At 36.7% G+C, this 23,930-nt stretch overlaps 1 protein-coding gene across 13 annotated transcripts in view; it reads right to left on the reverse strand.

Moving 5' to 3' along the window:
- TMEM144 (transmembrane protein 144) overlaps positions 1-23,930 on the reverse strand; it is an 85,852-nt gene that overhangs the window by 24,492 nt on the left and 37,430 nt on the right. For 7 of the 13 annotated variants that reach the window (XR_011436711.1, XR_011436710.1, XM_070261452.1 and 4 more), the window contains one exon: positions 19,793-19,846. Coding sequence is in view for 8 of the 13 variants with exons in the window: in XM_070261452.1 (XP_070117553.1) it covers positions 19,793-19,846 (54 nt within the window). In the remaining 5 variants the exon portion in view is untranslated. Of the gene's footprint in view, positions 1-12,420; positions 14,066-15,817; positions 15,917-19,792; positions 19,847-23,930 lie in introns of those variants that run through there. The other 6 variants (XM_023636385.2, XM_023636384.2, XM_070261455.1 and 3 more) reach the window with 3 other exon arrangements.

Raw genomic sequence — 23,930 nt, forward strand, 5'->3', positions numbered from 1 at the left:
ATAAAAAAGCACTTTGTCAAAATAGTGTACACAATATAATCTAGTTTTTGCAGTCTAAGCATATGTATATATCTAAGTAGAAAAATTTTGGAAGGATTATATCAATATTTTATAGTTGGTTAGATAACTTTTGATCAATAGTTTTAAAATTTTCTAACTTGAACTTCATTACTTTCATAATAAAAAATACTTTTTTTTTTTTTTTGAGGAAGACTAGCCCTGAGCTAACTACTGCCAGTCCTCCTCTTTTTGCTGAGGAAGCCTGGCCCTGAGCTAACATCCGTGCCCATCTTCCTCTACTTTACATGTGGGATGCCTGCCACAGCATGGCGCGCCAAGCAGTGCCACGTCCGTACCCGGGGTCCGAACAGGCGAACCCCAGGCCGCTGAGAAGCGGAACGTGCAAACTTAACCGCTGCGCCACAGGGCAGGCCCTAAAAAATACTTTTTAAAGAGAAAAATATTGCAATCAAGAGGTATCAAATGATGTGCCCATGGTTTCATTGCTGGTAGTATGTAGGTGTCCCAAAGCAATACAATGATTTCTCTATTGTCTGCCGATTATGATATATTTTCTATCACTATCGAAAATGTAACATTTCCTTTGAACCTGCTCTTCATTAAAATGTGCTGTTCCAATTTGCTTTCAGTCTCATCTCAGGTGCTAATCATTTTGGGGTGAGTACTCAGGTATGGGGCTTTAGACACCAAGCCCTCACAGTTTCTCAAAAAGAGTTCTTCTTGACTACCTTTTCTCTAGCACGTCACTGGAGTTACTAGCGAAAGTTCCACTCTGTTCACTGGGGCTCTAAGCCAGAGATGAGGAAACTTCTCCATAGATATCTATACATCAGAAAGGAATGCAAAACTACTTAAGAACTGATTGCAAGATCAGACAAGGGCAACTATCCACTTGCTCTTTGCCCGCCTCCCTTCCTCACTACAAGACCTTGTTAGTAGTAGTTGCGGAAGAGGGATAACGTCAGTTCACATAAACCAGAGCTTCTCTTATCCATGTTCTATCAACCTGCAAATTTCACAAATCGCCTCAATAAGAGTAATCCTCAAGGCTCCCGCCAAATCTTTGTCTTACAATAGAATATTTTGAACCAAATATAAACATTGTTTTTGAAGATTGTCTTGACATGGTTTTATTCCACTTAAAGTTTATGGAATTTTATTTTATCTCACAATAAACTATTTTATGTATTTTAAAAATTTGTCATGAATGAATTGACCACCCACCTCATAATGCTGTGCCCAGTTCAAGTAAATGACAACTTATTCTACTTCTTTGTCTTTCAAGAGCTATACGTCATGTTTCAGATCAGGTATGATCCAGAGGAAAACTTCCCAAGAATTGCACGTTCCTTTGTGTGCTTATAATCAACATGTTTCTACTAAAGTCTCAGACACATTATAAAACAATCTCCACAGAATAGTACTACCAAACAGTGTACTCAAGTGTTTAAACTCAAATTATTTTTATGGTTGAAGAGCTAAATACCATAAAATGGCTTACAATATGTGTGACGGTTAATTTTATGTGTCAACTGAACTGGGCCACAGGGTGTCCGGGTATTTGATTTAAACACTATCCTAGGTGTGGCTGTGAGGGTGTTTCTGGATGAGATTAACATTTAAATCTGTGGACTGAGTAAAACAGATTGTCTTCCCCCACGTCTCCCCCCATGCCTCATCCAATCCATTGGAGGCCTGAATAGAACAAAAAGGCTGAGTGAGAGAGAACTCACTCTTCATCTGCCATCTTTGAGCTGGAAAGTGGGTCTTCTCCATCCTTTGGAGGACCTAGCCTCAGACTGGAACTTAGAGCACTGGCTCTCCTGGGTCTCGAACCTTCAACTCACTTCCTCAGGCTTTTGTACTTGGATTATATCTACACCATTGAGCTCGCCTGGGTCTCCAGGTTGCCAACTGCAAACTTGGCACTTCTCAGCCTCCATAATCATGTGAGCCTATTATTTATAATAAATCTCTCTCTCTCTCTTCCTCTTCCTCTCTCCCTCTATAAAACTCCAGCATCAAATAAACAAATGATGAGTAAGTCACATCCCACATATTAAAGTTATGTTTTTTAATTTTATTTTTCACTTTCTTTTGGATTCTTAAAAAGACAGAGTATAGGCATACCTTGGCGATATTACAGGTTTGGTTCCAGACCACTGCAATAAAGCGAATGTTGCAATAAAGCAAGTCACACAAGGTTTTCTGGTTTCCGAGTGCATATAAAAGTTAAGTTTATACTATACTATAGTCTATTAAGCGTATAATAGCATTACGTCTAAAAAAAATAACATACATGCCTTAATTAAAAAATACTTTATTGCTAAAAAATGCTAACCATCTCTGAGCCTTCAGTGAGCCGTAATCTTTTTGCTGGTAGAGGGTCTTAAAAAAATGCAGTATTTGCAAAGCACAATAAAGTGAAGCACAATAAAACAAAGTATGTTTGTAATTGTCTGCCAGAGAGACACTTTGTCTTCAAGAGGGAAAAAATGATATGGGTTCCCACTTGAGGACTTCAGTTAAAAAACAATCGAGTTCATTCTGATGTCCTCTGTTTGCTAGAAGAATCTTACTGTCAACATCAAGAAACTTTTGAAAAAATCCTATTATTTTTCTTATCTGATTTTTGTCACAGCTTGTTCTGTACAGAGATGTCTGCCTACAATGCTTTACGCAACGGTCCAGGTTATCTGGTTCATTTCTTTCTTAAAAATAAAAAACAAACAGAAAATCCCTTGACACATTCTATTTTATTTCACAGAGAAGAGAGGTATGCCCTGACCCATACTCTCTAAAGATGAAATGCTCAACTCTGTTGAGGCAAAAAACTACTTTCTGAGAATTTGCAACATGTAATTTTTCTGCTTATTCTATGTTTGCCTTGCAGTTTAGCCAACATCTCTATCTTAGCAGTAGTACTGCCAGTACTGAAAGTCATGGGTTGCTTCTGCACATCTTATTTTGTGCAGTGTCTTGTATGGTCCCTGGATTAGATACCTGTATTCATCTCCTAGAGAAGCCACAACAAGTTACCACAAACTTGATGGATTAAATAACAGAAATTTATTCTCTCACAGTTATAGAGGTTAAAAGTGTGAAATTAACGTCTTGGCAGGGTTGGTTCCTTCCAGAGGCACTGAGGGAAAAGCCCTTCAATGCTTGTCTCCTCGCTTATGGTGGCTTCCAGTAATCCTTGGCATTCCTTGACTTGTGGTTGCATCACACCAATCTCTGCCTCCATCTTCATGTGGCTTTTTCTCTATGTCTCTGAGTGCATCAAACCTCCTTCTCCTTTCTCTTATGACAGCAGTCATTGGATTTAGAATCCATCCTAAAACCAGGATGATCTCATCTTGAGATCCTTAATTTAATTACACCTGCAAAGACTTTATTTCCAAATAAGGTCACATTCATAGGTACTGGAAATTAGGACTTGGAAATATTTCTTGAGGGGCCATTATTCAACCTACTATAATGCCTAATTACTTTTTGATGCCTAATTACTCTTCATGAAAATGCGACAAAAAATAAGTTGAAATTAAAATGTAACAGAATGCTCATAAGAGAACTTCTGCTTCTGGCAAAGATGGAGTAATAGGAATCAGGTTAATCCTTTTACCTTAAAGAAATTTAAAAAATGGGTAAAATATGTGAAACACTGGACCACAGGCAGCACAGGACAGTAATCCCTCTCAGAACGGGAAACAAATAAGTCGAGTCCTACAATTCTCCAATTTTACTACCTAGAGAGAGTTCGCAGGCTGCAGTGCAGTAAGGAGGAACACATACAGAGCCCATCAGTCTTCATGAGTAGAAAAGACAGACTTGAGAATTTGGGGGGGTTGAAGCAGGTAGAATATACAGGGTAAAGTACTAGAGTTGGGAGAGGGAAGAGAGGGAGGAGACAGAGAGAGTGAGAGAAAGACAGAAAGAAAGAAAGATCAATCTAGAGATCTAGGGATCCAGAGATATGTAGAGGGTTTCTCAATCTTCAGCTGACTAATGATCAGCACATACATGGGAGAAAATATTAGAGACTGGGCAAAGAACCATGGAAAAGGAGCAGGTGGAAAAAAATCCCCCAAATGACCTAGGTCTTGGAAGATTTCATATGCACCACAGCCAAAGTAATAAAAACAAAGACCAAAAACAAACAAAAAAACCCCCCCCAAAACATCATAATTTACGAGGCATCTGAGTACCAGAGTACTCAGAAGAGAAATACACAGTAATGGGATAAATAAGCCCTAAATATTGCTATGACTCTACCTAACAAAGCTTAAGAGCAAGTTGTGAAAGGATCAAACCATTTCTAAGAAACTATACTGGGTCCTAGAACAAAAGTCAAAAATAAATAAATAAATAACTAGCATTCAACCACAGAAAAGGTACAACGTCTGGCATCCAAACAAAAATTAGCTGGTATACAAAGAAGCAAGAATATAAAACCCATAATGAGGAGAAAAATCAATTTACAGAAACCTACCCAGAAATGACTTAGATGATATGATTAATAGACAAGGACATGAAAACAGCAGTTATAAATACCTTCACATGTTAATGACAGTAGAGGAAAGCATAAGCATATTAAGACATACTGAAGATATAAAAAGGCCCAAATAAAACTTCTAGTAATGAACATGTGTAAGATGGAACATACACTGAACGGAATTAATAATAGATTGGACACTAAAGAAGAAAAAATTAGTGAACTTCAAGACAGGGCAATAGACATTATCCAAAATGAAACAGAGAGAAAGTAACTGAATAAAAAGTAAACAGGAAATCAGCAAGATATGGGAAAAATTCAAGCAGACTAACATATGTGTAATTGGAGTTCTAGAGGAAGGAGAAGGGAATAGAGAATAATAGCAAGCTAAAAACCTAAAGGAAACAGAATAAATAATAGAGAAGAACAGAAATCAATGAAATAGAAAAGAAAAACATAATAGAGAAAATTGAAGGAAATCTAGAACTAATTTGTTGAATAGATCAAGAAAATTGACAAACTTTTAGGTAGAATGTTCAGAAAAAGAAAGAGAAGAAACAAATTACTAATATCAGAGATGACAAAGTGGACATCATTATGGATGTTACAGATATGAAAGGGAGAAATAATGAAATATTATGAAAAATATTATGACAATAATTTCTATAATGAATATGAAATGAGAAAATTCCTTGAAACACATAAACTAGGAAAGCTCACTCAAGAAAAAATAGATAACTTGAATCACCCTATATTTGTTAAAGAAAATGAGGCCTAGACAGTTTCACTTTTGAATTCTACCAAAAATTTAAGAAAGAATATTATTTCCTAACAATTCATTTGAAGCCATACTACTCTGATATTACAGACCAATATTACTCATTAACACAAAAGCAAAAATTTTAAACAAAATTTTAGCAAATTAAGTCCAAGAATATACAGAAAGGCTAATAAACATGACCATGTAGTGTTTATCACAGGAATGCAGGGTTGGTTTAACATTTGAAAGTAAATCAACGTAATTCACCAGACTAACAGAGAAAAAGAAAAATCATATGATCATCTCAATACATGCAAAAAAATTTTCACAAAATAGAACATCCTCTTGTGATGAAAATTCTCAGTAAAATACAAACAGAAGGTAATTTCCTCAACCTGATAAAAAGGATCTGGGGGGCCGGCTCTGTGGTTAAGTTCGCGTGCTCCGCTGTGGCGGCCCAGGGTTCAGATCCTGGGCGCAGACATGGCACTGCTCGTCGGGCCACGTTGAGGCGGCATCCCACAACCTACAACTAGAAGGACCTGCAACTAAGATATACAACTATGTACGGGGGCGGGGTGGGGGGGTTTGGGAAATAAAGCAGAAAAAAAAAAGAAAAAAAAGAAAAAGATTGGCAACAGTTGTTAGCCTAGGTGCCAATCTTTAAAAAAAAAAAAAAAAAAGCATCTGGGAAAAATGCTACAGCTTACATTATATTTAATGGTGAAAGATTGAATGCTTTCTCCCTAAGACTGGGAGTGAGACAAGTGCGTCCCCTTTTACCACTTCTATGCTAGATGCAGTGAAGGTCATAGCCAGGGCAATAAAGCAATGAAAAGGGAGGAAAGGTATGTAGGTTGAAAAAGAAGAAGTAACACTCTTTATTTGCTGACATGATTCTCTATGTAGAAACCCCTAAGAAATCTGAAAGAAATCTATTAGAGCTAATAGCTGAGTTTAGCAAAGCTGCAAGATACAATCTGTGCTTTTTTAAAAAAAATACTATCAAAATAGAAATCTTTCTTACACTTCTTTTGGTTTCATTATGAGCAACGAGTTTGGCCTTATTTTATGGATTATCTTTTATGATCAGGTTACCTTACTATATTCCCTCACAGTCCCCTGTAATTTTTCTTTATAGCCCTCTAAGATTTTTATTTGATTTCTTTGGCATTTTCGGATTAAGCTCCATGGCTGCTTTATTGATGGATCCCAATGCCTACCCTAAGTCTCAGATGCAAAGAAACCACTCAATATATATTTAACGAATGAATAGTAAATTACTAAGGATCCATTTTAAAAGAATTATTGGCTAATTAAATTTTGGACTATAACTTTAAGACATTCTTCAAAGTACATAGCAGAGTACATGTTTTTTTCTTACGTGCCATGCACTGACTACTAGGTTCTTGAGACACAAAGACGAATAAAACAGCTTCTGCTCTCAAGGAGTTCACAGTAATTTTAACTATCACATGCGTATAAAGCCAATGAAATTCCCAAATATTCTTGGAGAAAAAGGAGACAAAACAGACTTCTCTGTTGGGAAAAATTATTTGAGGTAAGTCATAAAATCAAAACTTTGAGGTATATGTGAAAGATTTATGCATTCTTTAGTTACGTAAAGTATGAATGAGTTATAAACAGTGCTTACAAGTACCTTCTTGGTAAGAGAAGGAAAAAAACAGTCAATGTCTTAGCAGTACTTATTGGGTTCTTCAGGAAACCATGTGGAATGCTTTAAAAAATTAGGCTGTAGCTTATTACAGCCTGCCATCTCCACTCAAAAAACTACTGTCACCTTCCTCTCCAGTTATTTCCAGTGATTTATTCCATTAGGTCTTGTAGGAAAATCTTCATTTGGAAATTGGGATTTTTGTTTGTTTATTTTCATGGGATTTTGTCAACATGAATTTTTTAGAGATTTTATTTCTGAAAAAGAAATAATTAGTCTGCAGAATCTGAAGTTAAAATAGACTTGGCCAGGGGCCAGGCCTGTGGCCAAGTGGTTGGGTTTGCACACTCCACTTTGGTGGCCGTGGGTTTCGCCAGTTCAGATCCTGGGTGTGGACCCAGTGCCACTCCTCAAGCCAACTGAGGCAGCATCCCACATAGCAGAACTAGAAGGACCTACAACTAGAATATACAACTATGTACTAGGAGGCTTTGGGGAGGGGGGGAGAGGGAGGGGAAGGAAAGGGGAAGGGGGGAGGGGAGGAGGGGGAGGGGTGGAGGGGGAGGAGGAGGAGGAGAAGAAGAAGAAGAAAAGAAAGAAGAAGAAAAGAAAGATCGCAACATATGTTAGCTGAGGCACCAAACTTAAAAAAAAGACTTGGCCATCAACCTCTTGGAGATGATTCAATACATGGAAATTAAGAGCTTTGAGCCAAAAAAGAGAGACAATATGATGCCCAGTTATTATTTTATTATTTTTTGCAGAAAAAGTTCCATTTAAATAGATTGGTTTTAAGCATTTCATTTTTTTCTCCTAAAACGTCTTCACAAAATCAAATGAATATCTGTTCTTTTATTTTCTCTCTCTTTCTCCAGGAGTGGAAGACAGAAAATTCTTTTTTATTTTTAATAGCCCAGTTCTTCAAAATATTTTAAATATTAAGGTACAGATAATGAATACAAAAAATTTAGAGCACAAGTGTGATAAGAATCATCAAGAGTATTTGTAAACCCTGCAAATTCACACTTTCCACCTGCAGAGATTATAATCCATGAGGCCACTGCAGGAAATCCAAGCACATACATTTTTCTCAACATGTAGAAAATGGAGGTGATCTAGTTTAAGCAGTTTAATATTTTACAACCCCTCAAAAGAGAACGTTATAGAATGGAGATGGACTCAAAGGGTAACTAAGAATTCTTCTTAATTAAACCATTAATTTAAAACATAGTGAATTTCTGGAACATGACACATCACACATTTAAATATAACAATTCCAAATGTTAATCATTTTTGCTTTAGTTGTTATTTTGAATACACACATATGCTTTCTTCCATGAGGGAATGAATTATAATTGCTTTAGATCAGTAAAAATTGTTTGAACATGCCTATAAGATAAAAGAAATCAAACACAAAAGGGTACGTACTACATGAAATTTTAGAATAATCAAAGGTGATCTAGAAAGAGGGCAAACAGATCACTGGTGGCCTGGGGCAGGGGGGTTAATTACAAAGGTGCATAGGGATCTTTTTAGATTGCTAGAAATGTTCTACGTCTAGGTCATGGTGGTGATTACATGAGTGTACATATTTGCTGAAGCTCATAGAACTGTCCATTTAAAATGGGTGAATTTTATTGGATGTAGGTTGTACCTCATTAAAGTTGATTAAAACAGGCTATAAGAAACGTGTGTGTGTGTTTTTTAATGAGGTCAAATTTCTAAAACAACTTTATCAGGTAGCTCACTGAATCTCCAGCATGACTAGCAAATTGGGCTTGGATGCCACCTGGTCAGGAACAAACTTACATCCTAGCTGCAAGGGAGGCTAGGAAAGTGAGTTTCTGCCTTCTACCTTTAGGAGGTGGGAAGCTTAAGTTGCAAAATTTCTCAACTTTGTCTCCATCTTTGTCTTTTTTGCGTGTACATGCTTGTTTTGAAGTTTTCAAAAGTACTAAAAAGAATAAAGAGGGCAGAAAGAGAAAGCAAGAATACAATCCCATTTACAGCCACAACAAATACAATAAAATACCTAGGAATAAATATAACCAAGGAGGTAAAAGACTTGTATGCTGAAAACTAAAAGACGTTGCTGAAAGAAACTGAAGAAGATATAAAGAAATGGAAAAATATTACATGCTCATGGATTGGAAGAATTAACAGACTTAAAATGTCCACATTACCTAACGCAATCTACAAATTGAATGCAATCCCAATCAGAATCCCAACGACATTTTTCAAGGAAATAGAAGATAGAATTCTAAAATTCATATGGAATAACAAAAGACTCCAAACAAAGTAATCCTGAGAAAAAAAGAACAAAACTGATGTATCACTCTTCCTGATTTCAAAATATACTACAAAGCTATAGTAATCAAAACAGCATGGTACTGGCACAAAAACAGACACACAGATCAATGGAACAGAATTAAGAGCCCAGAAATAAACCCACACATAGATGAACAGCTAATTTTCGACAAAGGAACTAAGAATGTACAATGGAGAAGGGAAAGTCTTTTCAATAAACAGTATTGGGAAAACTGGACAGCCACATGCAAAAGAATGAAAGCAGACCATTATCTTACGCCATGCACAAAAACTGATTCAAAATAGATTAAAAGACCTGAAACCATGAAACTCCTAGAAGAAAAATAGGCAGTACATGATTTGACATCAGTCTTAGTGGCATCTTTTCAAATACCATGCCTCACTAGGCAACGGAAACAAACGAAAAAATAAAAAGTGGGGCTACATCAAACTAAAAAGCTTCTGTACAGAAAAGGAAACCATCAACCAAATGAAAAGACAACCTAACAACTGGGAGAAGATATTTGCAAATCATGTCCGATAAGGGATTAATATCCAAAATATATATAAGAACTCACACAACTCAACAACAACAAAACAAACAACCTGATCAAAAAGCAAACAGAGGATCTGAACAGAGATTTTTCCACAGAAGATATACAGATGGCCAACAGGTACATGAAAACATGTTCAACATTGCTAACTATCAGGGAAATGCGAATCAAAGCTACAAGGAGACTGGGGCTGGCCCCGTGGCCGAGCGGTTAAGTTCGCGCGCTCCGCTGCAGGCGGCCCAGTGTTTCGTTGGTTCGAATCCTGGGCGCGGACATGACACTGCTCATCAAACCACGCTGAGGCAGCGTCCCACAGGCCACAACCAGCAGGACCCACAACAAAGAATATACAACTATGTACCGGGGGGCTTTGGGAAGAAAAAGGAAAAAATAAAATCTTTAAAAAAAAAAAAAAAAAAAAAGCTACAAGGAGACATTATCTCATGCCTGTCAGAATGGCTTTTATTAAAAGAACAAGAAATAACAAGTGTTGGAGAGGCTGTGGAGCAAAAGGAACCATCATGCACTGCTGGTAGGAATGAAAATTAATGTAGCCACTGGAAACCAGTATGGAGATTCCTCAAAAAAACTAAAAATAAAAATACCATATTATCCAGCTATTCCACTTCTGGGTATTTATCCAAAGAACAAGAAAACACTAATTTGAAAAGACATATGCACCCCTATGTTCACTGCTGTATTATTCACAATAGCCAAGACTTGGAAGCAACCTCAGTGCTCATCAATGGATGAATGGATAAAGATGTGGTGTACACACACACACACACACACACACACACACGCATGTGCGCACGCACGCGCAATGGAATACCAAGCCATAAAAAAGATGACATCTTACCATTTGCAACCACGTAGATGGACCTTGAGGGTACAAGCATAAGCTAAGTGAAATAAGTCAGACAGAGAAAGACAATTACCATATGACTTCAGTCATATGAGGAAGATAAACAAATAAACACACAGATATGGAGAACAGATTGGTGGTTACTAGAGAGTAAGGGGGTTGAGGGGAGAGTGAAAGGTGTAAAGGGTCATATTGTAATGGATGACAACTAGACTTTTGGTGGTGAATGTGATGCAGTCTATACAGAAGTCAAAATATAATGATGTACACCTGATATTTACATAATGCTATAAACCAATGCAACCTCAATTAAAAAAAATAAAGAGGAAAATAACATTCATCCATATTCTCTTTATGCAGACTTAATTATTATAACATTTAGACATATGCTTCTGAGATTTTTTGCTGTTGATTCTTTAACACATATTAAAGAACATGTATATGAATTCATTGCCATAAAAATTAGCGTTAGAGCTTTCTCTCAAGATCACCTTGACCCCAGTGTCCCCACTCTGATCTCATTTATCCTCACTAGAAGCAAAGTTTTCTTGTATATGTTATTATTATGAGTTTGGTGTATATATTTTTCTAATCTTTTGCATATATATGCATTTGTAGAAAATACATATTACTTTGATTTTTTTCTTTTTTTTTTTTTGAGGAAGATTAGCCCTCAGCTAACATCTGCTGCCAAACCTCCTCTTTTTGCTGAGGAAGGCTGGCCCTGAGCTAACATCCGTGCCCATCTTCCTCTGCTTTCTATGTGGGACGCCTGCCACAGCACGGCTTGCCAAGCAGTGCCATGTCCACACCCGGGATCCGAACCGGCGAACCCCGGGCTGCCGAAGGGAATGTGTGCACTTACTGCTGCACCACCGGGTCGGCTCCTATTACTTTGATTTTTAAAATTGACCTAAATGATATCATACTGTGCACGCGGTTCCAGAACTTGCCTTTTTCACTCAATGTGTTTTTCAGGTCTACTAACACTAATACATCCGGGTCTAGTAGTTAGCAGCTCTGAGTATAAATAGACCAGTACAACAGGAATTAAAGAAGAAGTGATAGCTCAGGGGAAACGCTGTATCCTTAATTCTTTAAAAGTCATTACACATTTTTGTTCTGATAGTAGAAAATTCCCGTAAGCCGGATACCAGCCTCATTGGGCTGCTAATTCTCCACTTAGTGCCGTGCTGCCTCTGCACACAGAGGGCAGACTCTCTTCGGTAGGGATAAGGTGCCCTTCCAGATCAGGTGAGACAGAAAGCCAAGCCAGAAAAAGTTAAAAGAAACACAAGAATTTGGCCATGCTAGACAAGAAAAAATAAAACCTCAAAACCTCGAGAGATATAGGCATTAACTTCCTAAGGCAAGCCAAGAACGTGGAGATCTGGCAGATGCCCGTTCTGACTCACCTCTACGGGCTAAGCTGCTTGGTAACCATTTTGAGAAAGCTTGTTTTCCCCACACCGCTCGTACTAACACAGACACTGGCATCGTCTGGTAACAGAAACTGCATAATGGTGAAATATTTTTTTTTATTTTCCTTCTGCAGTTGCTTTACTTCACATTTAAAATTTTACATGTAATTGGGCAATCTCAACTGAAGAATAATTAATTGCTATCAATATGACATTTTAAAACATATTTAAGTGAGAAAAACAGCTTTTGTATCATGTCAATTTATTCAAAGTTATCAACCTAATTAATGCCATTTCCGGTTAAAATTAAAATGAGTCTTCGTAAGATGTTACAGTCAAAAGTTTATTTATATTAGCAATTCATCAATTAAACAGGGAATCTAGTACCATCTTTCAATCGCATTCATATAGAGGAACAGTAAGTGGTTGTTTGGATGGGGTAGTTGGAGGGCAATAGCTCTTACAAGGTATTCTCCTATCTGTAGATACATTTTCTTTCTCAAACAACACATAATAACTGCCAAGAATTATATAATATTTGCCAACTGCCAGACACTCATGAACATACTTTACAGATTTTAATTATTTGAACCTCACAGTAACCATGCGAGACAGATTCTAACATCATCTTCAGGTTACAGTGAGGAATCTGATACAGGGGCTCAGGGACTCACCCAATGTCACACAAGCATGATGAAGCAGAGGTGGGTTGAAACCCATACAGGTTAGCTCCAGCATGCATACACTTAAGCAGAATGCTATTCCGTCTCTCCCGCACAGCCAGGTAACATACTATCAGGTGGGAGTGGGTGAAATGTACACTTCACTAGGGCTTCTATCATTCTGAGAGTTTGGGATCCAGTGTGATTAACGTTATACTAGCAGTTCCACTTCAGTTTTCTTAAAGAAAGGAAACCAGTGTGTCTGTCATTTTCTTTTGCCTGGTGGAAACCACCAGTGAAAACAGGAAGAGAACCTCCAGCTAAAACAGGGACTTTAGAAAAGTATATTTCATAAAAAAAATAATAAATTATACATGCAAAGGAGTGTTTGGTCCCTTTAAATTCTCACTCTGATAAGCTAGAACCTCACTTCAAAAACTGTAGCATTTCTCTCAAATTTGGAAGGGTACATACATATATGTGCATGTATTCATGTGTGTGTACTTGTGTATGCATGTATGTGCATTATACACATATTCTCAATACTGGGAAACTTTTGTTTTCTGAGGATGGGTTTTAACTGGAGAGAATCAAAAGCATTTTGAGCTAAGACGGGCGGGTAATGTAAGGTTGGGCAACATTAATGTGAAGTAAAAATAAATTTGGGCTAAATATAATGAAATGGCCTTTTTAACATTCAGTTACCAACTCTGACATTTGCTTTTCTAGCAAAGGATCCAGATATGTTTGGGGTCTAATTCTATCATAAGGTCATTAGGTAAGTCTCCTCCTCTCTCCTCTCGCCCTCACTTTTCTGCCTCTCCTCATTAATGAGGGTAATTTGTTGGAAATTTGGACATATATAGAATTCTTTGTATGTGAACTCCACCTTGTTTTCTAGATTATGCAACACTAAGTACATACTGTGGTAAACGGAGCGCCCTCCAATGTAATGCTATAAGAATGTAGACATTTTAGTCACCTAGTAAAGTCCTACCTTCATAAATAGTTTATTAGAAGAATTTTTCATTTTTATATTTGACTGAAACTCAGTTTTCCTTTATTCTCACATTTATGGGATGAAAAAAATCATTTACCCACTCCAAGACAGGCTGAAATCCATTTGCTGTATGAAAATGAACTCTGTTCTCAGCACAGCTGTCTAGCGTCCAGCAGAGGTGTTCTCTTAACCACTGCTGCCATCTGCTGGTCGTGTGATTGTTAGAGTTTAGAAAAAGCAGTGCATAGCGCTCCACTCAAGATGATGCAAAATGCAAGTATCATTAAGAGGTAGTTTTGTAGACCCTGAATAATAAAAAAGAATAACCGTAATCAAGAAAATCTGAATCAAATACACAAAAACTACGGATTCTCAAGATTGCTAGGGACCTTACTAAGCATCGCTATAGTCAACTGTATGCTTTTTGCTCTCCCTCCAAGTAATCATCCAAGTTCTCATGAAAACCCACAATAACCTTACTCATTCACCCATTCAGTAAACACATGTGGGCTCCCACTATGCATCAACAAGTGCTAGGGTTAACATGGTGAGCAAAATGTGCCCTTATTCAGCTAATGGTATAATACGAAAGGCAGGAATAAAACAATTATAGAAAAGAATGTTACAAAGTGAGAGGAGTGTTAATAAAAAAACAACCATGGTTGTTTCTGAGTGTGTTGCAAAGGAATCTTAATGAGCTGTTTTGGAGGGTGGGGAGTTGAGCTTCTGACTCTAAGTATCAACGAACTGGGTAGGGAAAGAGGGCAGCGGGTAGAGATGCCCGGCAGAAAAAATTTCATGTGCAAAGCTCTGCTGTAAGAGAAAGCATAATACTCGCCAGAGACTGAAAGGTCAGTGTGACCAGAGCATGAGAGTTAAATGGAGCAAGATGAGGTGGATGGGCTATGGGCCCAAGTATACAGGGATCTTATAGGCCATAGGTTCTACTTTCGAGATTTATTTTTCCAAGCAGTGGGAAGACAGTAAAGGAACAAGCACAGCTGGATGGGGTGAAGAGATCGGATTTACATTTCATAAAACCCACACTTTTTTGCAGATGGTGAACAGATTGGAGTGGGCCAGAATGGATGCAAGCAGACCAATAAGGAGGTGACTAGAGTTTTGGGGAGTGATGACGAAGTGCAGATGGAGTTAGAGATCGATTTAAAGGGTGAGGAAGAAACAGAGAGACTAAGTTTGATTCGTCCAGCTATGCATGAGTGCACTGGTCCTAAAGATGGGAAACACTGAGAACCACCTCCCAATGTAGGCAGCCCATCTTTAGATTAATAAAGAAATACCTTCCTGTGTTAAGTAGAGATATTTTATTTCCTGTATGTTCTATCTCAGGGGTACAGATAGATCAATTCTAATCTCTCTCCCACAAGATAAACCTCAAATCTTGAAAAATAACTGTCTTATACCTCTGAAGCATCTTTTTTCCTGGTCAATATTTTAGCTCCTTTGATCATTTTTCATATGGAATGGTGTCAAGCTCCCTCGGTGTCCTGGCTGTTCCCCTCTGAGTGACTGCCAGGTTGCCTACATCCCTCTAAACACAGACCCCAATACTCTCAGGAAAATTTTGAACTTCACCAAGTAAAACAGGACTAGCATCTCTAATTTTAGATATATGGTTTAAAATTGCATTGAGATCGCCTGACAGTCAAATTATATAATACTATCATTAGCTCTTATTAAGAGTGATGCCAATTAACACATAGCCAAAACACCAAAAATGGATATCCTCTTTTTTCAAGTTAATAAAGAATTGGGTTACAGTGGATTAACCAGCTTCTGTTTGATGAGCACAGAGAGGTCTTTGCAAGTTGAGTTTGGGCCAGTTCAACTGTATGATTCTCTGTGAGCATCAACACTATCAGAAGTCACTCTCCTCCACGTTCTCCAAGTGAGTGACAGCACCACAAAGCCTTGTCACGTATGGAGCAGCTTATTTACACACACACACACACACACACACACTCCCGCAATAAGGTTTTAAGGTTCCCTGACATCTTTTCCTTAGTTTTAAAGACCTGCAACCTTTAAGTGCCTACCTGGTGCAGAGTAGGCACTTAATAAATATTGGTTCAAAGAATGAATACATTCAGGTGATTTCCAAATGTGTTTTCTGAATTAGACAATTGATGGCATCACTGAAATAAGAAAAAACAATATATGGAGCCTCAATCATCAGCACTTTACAATTTAATTATGTGAATACTTTGCTAAGCTTTCTATTTTATTGTCTATGTAGACAGAAGAATAGTTCTCAGGAGTAAAATATTTTTCCCCTTTAAGAATCTGCCCAAACTGCCTAGTCTCCTAGAAAAAAAGATCTATTATATTTGGGCAATTGCAATAGGTTTCCTCTGTCAAAGGTGAATGTCAACTCTTAGAAAAATCATGTTAACATACTCCCCAAAGCCAAAAGGTTTTAACTTGGATTTTTGAAGCAGCTACTAAAATAATGAGTCATCTCATTCTTTATCTGGGAGTAGCTACCGACCTATAAATTGTTGGGGCAATAATCCCCCTGCCTTGGTATTACTGTGGACATACTGACTAAAGTTTGTTGCTAAAAATATAATGGCTATCTAGCTTAAAATAGCTAAATGAAAAATTCTAAAACAAATTTCCCAAAGAGGAACGGATATGAGATATAAAAGATTGTCAGAAGCGCAGAGCCTCCAGCTGGAGCAATGATGGTATTAAAATGAAATAAAATCATTAAACTGTTTCACACACAAAGTACGTGGACTCAGATTAAGTCCTTACTGCTAAAGGTCGTAGACTTTGTGTCTCTTATGTGTCTCTGAGGACTGTTTCAAGACACAACTGAGATGACCTAAAAGTCGTAAAGATAAACGTTTTGCTTTTGTTTTCCTCTAGGGTTTTATCTTGTTTCTAAGAAAAATAATTTTTAAAAAAATTCAGATAGGATTTTGGTTTCACTGTTCAGTTGATAACTCTTAAACTAGTTGGCATGTAAAGTATTTAAAACTTTCCTTTAAATCAGCTGTCCAGAAGCAAGTAGGCATCTGCACTGAATAAGCATCACTGGACACGCCTTAAAATTTGCTTGTAGACAGATTTGTAAGGTTTTTTTTTAACTCTAGAAAGATCAATAAAACTCACTCTTTGCTTTCAGCTTGGTCCTCCCTCTCTTTATTTTTACATTCATACTTGGCCAAACTTGAGAACTCACTCTCAAAATTCCAGATAGAACACCAGTGGGACTTTACAGGACTCTACTGAATGTAATTGGAGACGACCGCCTGGTAACAACCGTGAGTTGTTCCGTCAGGAATACGGTGAGTCTCCTCATTCGTTCTGATATTCTTGTGTGTCCTATGGTAAACTGCTGTAGTAAAGTAAAAGGTTTTATAAATCCAGCACATTCCTTGTTATTTTCTTATATTTTTATAGTTTTTGTAGGTATTAATAGCATTTTTCTCTTTTTAATTGGTTATTTGTGGTATATTAGAAAGCGATTGATTTCATATTACTTTTATATTTCAGCACTTTACCAAATGATGTTATTGGATCTCAAGATCTTCAGCTGATTTTTTTTTTTTTTTTTTTTTGAGGAAGATCAGCCTTGAGCTAACATCTGCTGCCAATCCTCCTCTTTTTGCTGAGGAAGACTGGCCCTGAGCTAACATCCGTGCCCATCTTCCTTTACTTTATACGTGGGACACTTGCCACAGCATGGCTTGATAAGCAGTGCATATGTCCCCACCCAAGATCCGAACAGGCGAACCCCGGGCTGCCAAAGTGGAGCACACAAACTTAACCGCTATGCTACCGGGCTGGTCCTGATTTTCTTAGACTTTTAAAGACAATAATGTCATATGCAAATGACAATTTTCCTATCTATATCTATTCCTCTTATTTCTTAATTTTATCCTCCCACACTGGCTAAGATCTCCAGAAAATACTGAATAATAGCAGTGATGGAAAATTCTTTGACTTCCAAATTACAGAGAACTTTTTTTTTCAGCTTTATTGAGGTATAATTGATAGAGAACGCTTAGGTTTCACCTTAGTTATATATTTGCTAATGTTTTTTGATAGATATCTTGTATCAGTTAAAGCTTCCTCCTATTCGTAGTTTTACTAAGACACTGTATTCTTAATTAAAAACTGGTTTTTAATTTTAATAAATGCCTTTTGAATATATATCATCTAGTTTTTCTGTTTATCTAATATATAATAAATTACATTAATTAATTTGCATATTATGAACCATCTTTGCATTCTTGAATTAAACCTTACTTGGTCATGACATCATTCTTAAAAGTTCCTCCTCTATTTGGTCTGAGCTGTCTTTTTAAAGATACCTTTAAAAATTTTTTTTTAAATGTCTTTTAGCATCTTTTTAGAGGACTCAGGAATTAACACTAGGCTCAACAGTTAGGGATTGTCTCTCTCAAGGGAGTTCTTGTCTCCAGGGAAGAGAATTTTTAATTCAGTATTGTTATGACTGTGCTAGTGACTAAAACAATTTTCAAATGCTTTATAATAAATCTATTCTTAGTTTGGGCTTCTTTATACCTATCATTGCAGATAAGGTATGGTCACTCACTTGCTTTTTTCTAAGGCGTCAGCACATTATACTGCATAATACCCAATTCTTAAATAGAAATTATTATCCTTGTGAGGCAGATGAAATATCTGCAAAGAGATTTCCAGTGTGTTTTGGGCATAAAATTATTATTTGTGGGGGACCAGCCTGGTGGCATAGTGGTCAAGTCCACACACTTGGCTTCAGCAGTGTGGGGTTCACAGGTTTGGATCCTGGGCGTGGACCTACACACTGCTCATCAAGCCATGCTGTGGTGGCATCCCACATACAAACTAGAGGAAGACTGACATGGATGTTAGCTCAGGGTCAATCTTCCTCAAAAAAAAAAAAAATCTGAAAAAATTATTTGTGGAAAGCAACCCTATCTAAAATAAGTGAGAAACATGTGTGTGGAAGTAACTTATGTGTCTATAAATATTTTAAGTTGTCTCATATATTTAAAAAAGCAAAAATTAAGATCATGATACAAATATCTTCTAAACAAATTTATTATTTATTTAACCTAAGAATCTTCCTTGTACTATCAAATTATGGCTTTCTAAATCAAAACATTTCATTTAACATGAATGAAACGATGTTTTAAATCTAAAACTGAATAATCATTTTAAGTATTAGCCAGGGATACAGTTCACTTTATGGTTCCCAGAAATTAGCCACATCAGCTCTTCTTAGAACCAGGAATTATTTGTTATTACAGCTGCATATTAAGACAGAAAATATTATGTCTATGCTGCCTTGACAGTGTCTCTGGATTTATATTGTTTTTAATAAAAATGATTACAAAATACTCTTCACACATATTCCTCAACTGAAGAATTTTTCTACAAATAGAGGTAAGTGGAAAAAATTCTAAAACAATTTTTAATAAAAATATACACACACACACCTTAGAACTATTTGATGAATGCAATTTTAAATCATCATCATTCACGCTTGAAAGGGAAGTGGTGGTTGCTACCTGTTACCATAACTGTTTTTCTATAAACTTGCTGGTTTGATATGGAGGCCTCTGGAAGGCACGAGAACCAACAGAAAAATCTATTCCCAAATTCCATCTGCCTCAAGGATATTGTAATCTTTGAGATAAAAAACCTTTCATCTTGTTTATCTACCATATTTTACACTAAACAAAATTTCCTGCTATCCCATTTCATTGCATAATTTAACCAAAATCTCTTAAGGGAAAATAAAGTCAACTAAAGCATTTTTCCACTGGGAGTAGGGTGGAGAGAAACACGTTTCATAATTATCATATCTTTCATGTTTTCTTTCCTAGTTAGGGATGATAACATTTTGAATATCTGACCTGTCAACTCCATCCACATGTTTTCTGCCCTGGACTTAGGAGTCACAGTTTTCAGAAAAATAATACAAATGCAATATTAAATACTCTTCTTATCTGGATCTATACCTGTTTTCTAAATCCGTCCTTTCTTGCACATACCTGTATTTCCTTAAACATGAAGACACCCCACATTGCAGCTATAAATCCGGGACCCTTAAATAAAAATGAGAACTTGAATTAAATTGGTTATGACTATACTCTGAAAATATAGCAAATTGAACAGCTGACTATGTACTTAAACAACTTTCTATCATAAACACAATATAACAATATCGTCAGGGAAAACGATTCATAATCTCAACCCTAACTCAACATTAAGTTAAATTAAGTAGCATTAGGTAAAAAACAAAGAATTTTTTTATGTAATGTTTTCATTTTTATTATAATATTTTGGGCCATATAATGCTTTTCTTTAGTATAATCTATTTATAATAAAATATTTTAATAAGCAGTTTTTTTTTCTAGTGAACTAGTCCCTTAGGATACTAGAAATGGGAGTAATAGGAAAAGTTGCAAATTTATAACTTTCTTTGGCATGAGATAATCTCATAACTGAAGAAATTTTAGTGTGTACTTTTGGCCCTGACAAATAATGTACATACAGAAGTAGCATGTACTTAAAAAATTTTTTTTAGCTGATACTACTGCACAGGAATCAACTATGTGTAACATTAAACTCTAGTGAATGTTGAAGGTAGTATTATGGGAAGATAGAAAAACCGTGTAAGGAAAAATAAACAATGGGTTAGTGGCAAGAGACAAAGGCAGCAATGAAATAATACAGGACACAGGAAATGAGGAGAAATAAGACAGAAAAAAAGGATGGTTCTGCAGTTTGAAAACTTGAAGCTATTGAAGTTTGTTAATTTTTTCAGCTGAGAAGGGAAAAATCTGGCATTTGGATTAATCGTAGTCTTTGTGGAGAAGGTGTATTGTATCAGCATTTTTATGATTCCTTTTCAAGTCCTGCACAAACTCTGGAAGAGTTCAAATAATTCCAACATGTGTTTTCCCCCTCCACTTCTCCAAGTGTCTAAAAGGCTGGGTCAACAGTTTGACTCCAATCCCGGTATGTAAGCGAAGTGATAAAAATACATTACTCTCTGTTTATCAGCATCTGGAAAAGTCAGTATCAAAAGAGCCAGAGAAATAGGTCAAAGGAACTGTCTTTTATCAACGACATAAGGTCCTAAGCTTCCAAATTCAAACCAAACAAGAAGCGTCTGGGTCCTCTAGGCAATTCTGTACTAACTTTGGGCAGGACAGGTGGAAACAATAGAAGAGAGGATAAAATATTAATGTTATCATGCCAATTGCTCAAGAATTTTATCCTCTTTAATCTGGAAATTTATTTCTCTTCAAAGAACACAGTAGAAAACAATATCAAAAGGTATCACTGACCATTGAGCCTCTTTGGCTGATGATCTTCTAAATATTAGTTTAGACATGGCCTAAGGGTTATTGTCAGGAGTGATGGGGTCGTAGGAAATGGTGCTTTGCTAAAAGTAATGCAAGCGTAAGTCAAAGTGTATGCAGATTCTTTGACTCAGGCAAAGGAGAGCCAAAGAGGAGGGACATTTTAGATAACAGACACAACTGTTGTGGCAATTGGGATTGTATATTTTCCTCTTGTAAATTAATATAAATTACACATTTGTAAATCAGCCTTTGAGAACAAGGTGAGCTTGAGCCATCTTGAGAAGCTGAACCTTCTGGATAAGCTGATTCAGCTTTGAGACTCATCAGGGCAGACCTGGAGCAGAGGTAACAAGCCCTTTCTCCTGCTACATGGGTTTTTGTTTTTTCTTTTGTTCCTTTTTTTTGTTTGTTTTTTAATTGATTATTTGCCAATAAACAATATAGATGCTGCTTTCAAGGAACTCATAGTCTAGTCTCTAATGGATATGTAACAATGGAAATATACATACCTGTGGAGCACAGCACTGCTGGGATTTGAAATGTACTCTTTTGAGAAAATCAGATTGACCATATTCATAACTGTTAAAGCTAGGGGATGGGTATGTATAAAATTTTCCATTAAAAAAAGTTAAAGTTAAAAAATCTAGCTCTATAAAGAAAATAAAGAAGAATATAAGATCCTTGAGGATAGGGACTAAGTCTTTTCTGCATGTGGATAATGTTGTCCTTGACCAGAGTAACAAAATGGAAACCAAGCAAGAACCTTGCAACAATAAAGATAAAGCAATAAAGGGAATGCCCTCACCTCCCTGAAATACCTGTGACTCCCAGGTAACAATCCCCAAGCACTAGAGGAAGCTACACCTGGTGTGTGAGAAGACTTTGCTTATATCATGGTGGTTCGAGAATAATCCTTCCAATGGGCAAGTCTCCAAAACCACAGTGACCATTCTCACCACCCTCAGCCCACATTCCACCTACCTTAGCAATTTATTTCCACTGAATTAGGCTTGAATGTTTTGTCTTAAGTCTTTACCATAACTTAATACAAAAAACAGTGGTAGGAAAACTGTATCTCTGTCTATAATAAAATTTTTGTGAAGAATATTATTTATTGTTGTTCAATGTCCCCTGTAAAAGGCTCCATATGGTAAATTCTATTAAGAATTTAGTGCTAGAAAATAATTGATATTTTCTGAGGAAATAATGTTACTCATTAAAAAGAATTAGCTACCGCATTGTATTACCCCCTTTTGTATGCACAAAGCAAAACTTAATGTTTAATCACCAAACTAAGCTTGGTGCTTTTCGCTTCCTTTCACATTTTTATCCTAGCTTTGATTTTCTATTTGTGTTTCTATTTCTATTTGTCTTGTGTGACTTAATTCTATCTGTGTATCTTATATAAAATTGCTCCAAGCCCTTTTTGGACAACCCACATTTGTTCAAGAACATAACTTGATTAAAAGACAAAATCACTAACATGACAAAGTTTCAATTTGATGGGATTAATGAGTTGATCTATTTTAATAAACATTATTCCTCCTTGTGCAGTGGGATATAGCTGTCAAACAACATTTGCATCTCTAGTTGAGGAGCATATCATGCTGCAAACTTTTCTCTACAAATGTACTTTTAAGCATTTAACTGGTAAGCATTATACCTCATGGTCCATTATATTTCCTGGTGTTATATAGTGACTCCTAGCATTAAATATACTTGAAATGATGAGAAACAAACCCTTTTTGGAAAGAATTTGGGTTCTTTGCCATTCCAGTGACATGGACTTAAACCTAAAAAACTTCCTTATAACTTGCCTGATTTTGATACCAATTTCCCTCAGCAGAGATCAAGAACGTCAAAACGTGGGCTCTTTAAATTTAAAAAACCCTTTATTATTTGAATTTAGTTGTTCTTTAAAGTGAACTATTTTATGAACACAATAGAACTGTCAAAAATATACTGTTTGAAATCCAGAATTTATATTAAAATTTAAGGATGTTTTAAATTTGTACGCAATGTGTTTTAGACTAGACAACGTGCTTTTAAGAAGTTTTCTAGGTTTGCACAGGTGTGGTGCTAAAATGTTTTAGGCAAGTTTTGTTGATGATGATGACGGTTTAGGAAGCAGGGGATGCAGGTCAACGACCTAAGGTGTCTAAGTAGACACAGGAGCCCACCATTAAAGCAACTAATTCCCGTGTGGGTGTCAGTCCCAGTGCCAGAATGAACTCGAAACAAACTCTAAATTGGATTCTGTACTGATGGCACAAGGCAGCACTGTGCACTGGAAACTCTGTACTCAGAAGCCTTGAGAGTTCCACTGGCTGTGTCACTTCAGACAGCGCTCTCAGCCATTGCCTCAATTTCTCATCTTCAAAACGGGGACAATCCTATCAATTCTTGTCCTGCCTAAATCAAAGAAAACATTTTTGCTTTTCTCTTACCTAACTATGTGCTAATAAATGGCACCTAAAAAATCAGATGAAGCAAACTGCATTATGTATGCTACAATAGACGACATCATCCAGAGACAATACTTTGCTTTAGCACTTTCTGAAAGCCTTCCTTAAAAATACTGAAGTACCGGGGCTGGCCCAGTGACAGAGGGGTTGTTTGCACACTCTGCTTCGGTGGCCCTGGGGTTCACGGGTTCATATCCAGGCGTGGACCCACACAGTGCTCATCAAGCCATGCTATGGTGGCATCCCACATAAAAAGAGGAAAATTGGCACAGATGGTAGCTCAGGGCCAATCTTCCTTAACAAAAAGGAAAAAGTACTTAAATACCATATGAGGAGAAGGCTGAAGTACTTTC

The sequence above is a fragment of the Equus caballus genome, chromosome 2 (genome assembly GCF_041296265.1).
Source record: "Equus caballus isolate H_3958 breed thoroughbred chromosome 2, TB-T2T, whole genome shotgun sequence".
Lineage (NCBI taxonomy): Eukaryota > Metazoa > Chordata > Mammalia > Perissodactyla > Equidae > Equus > Equus caballus.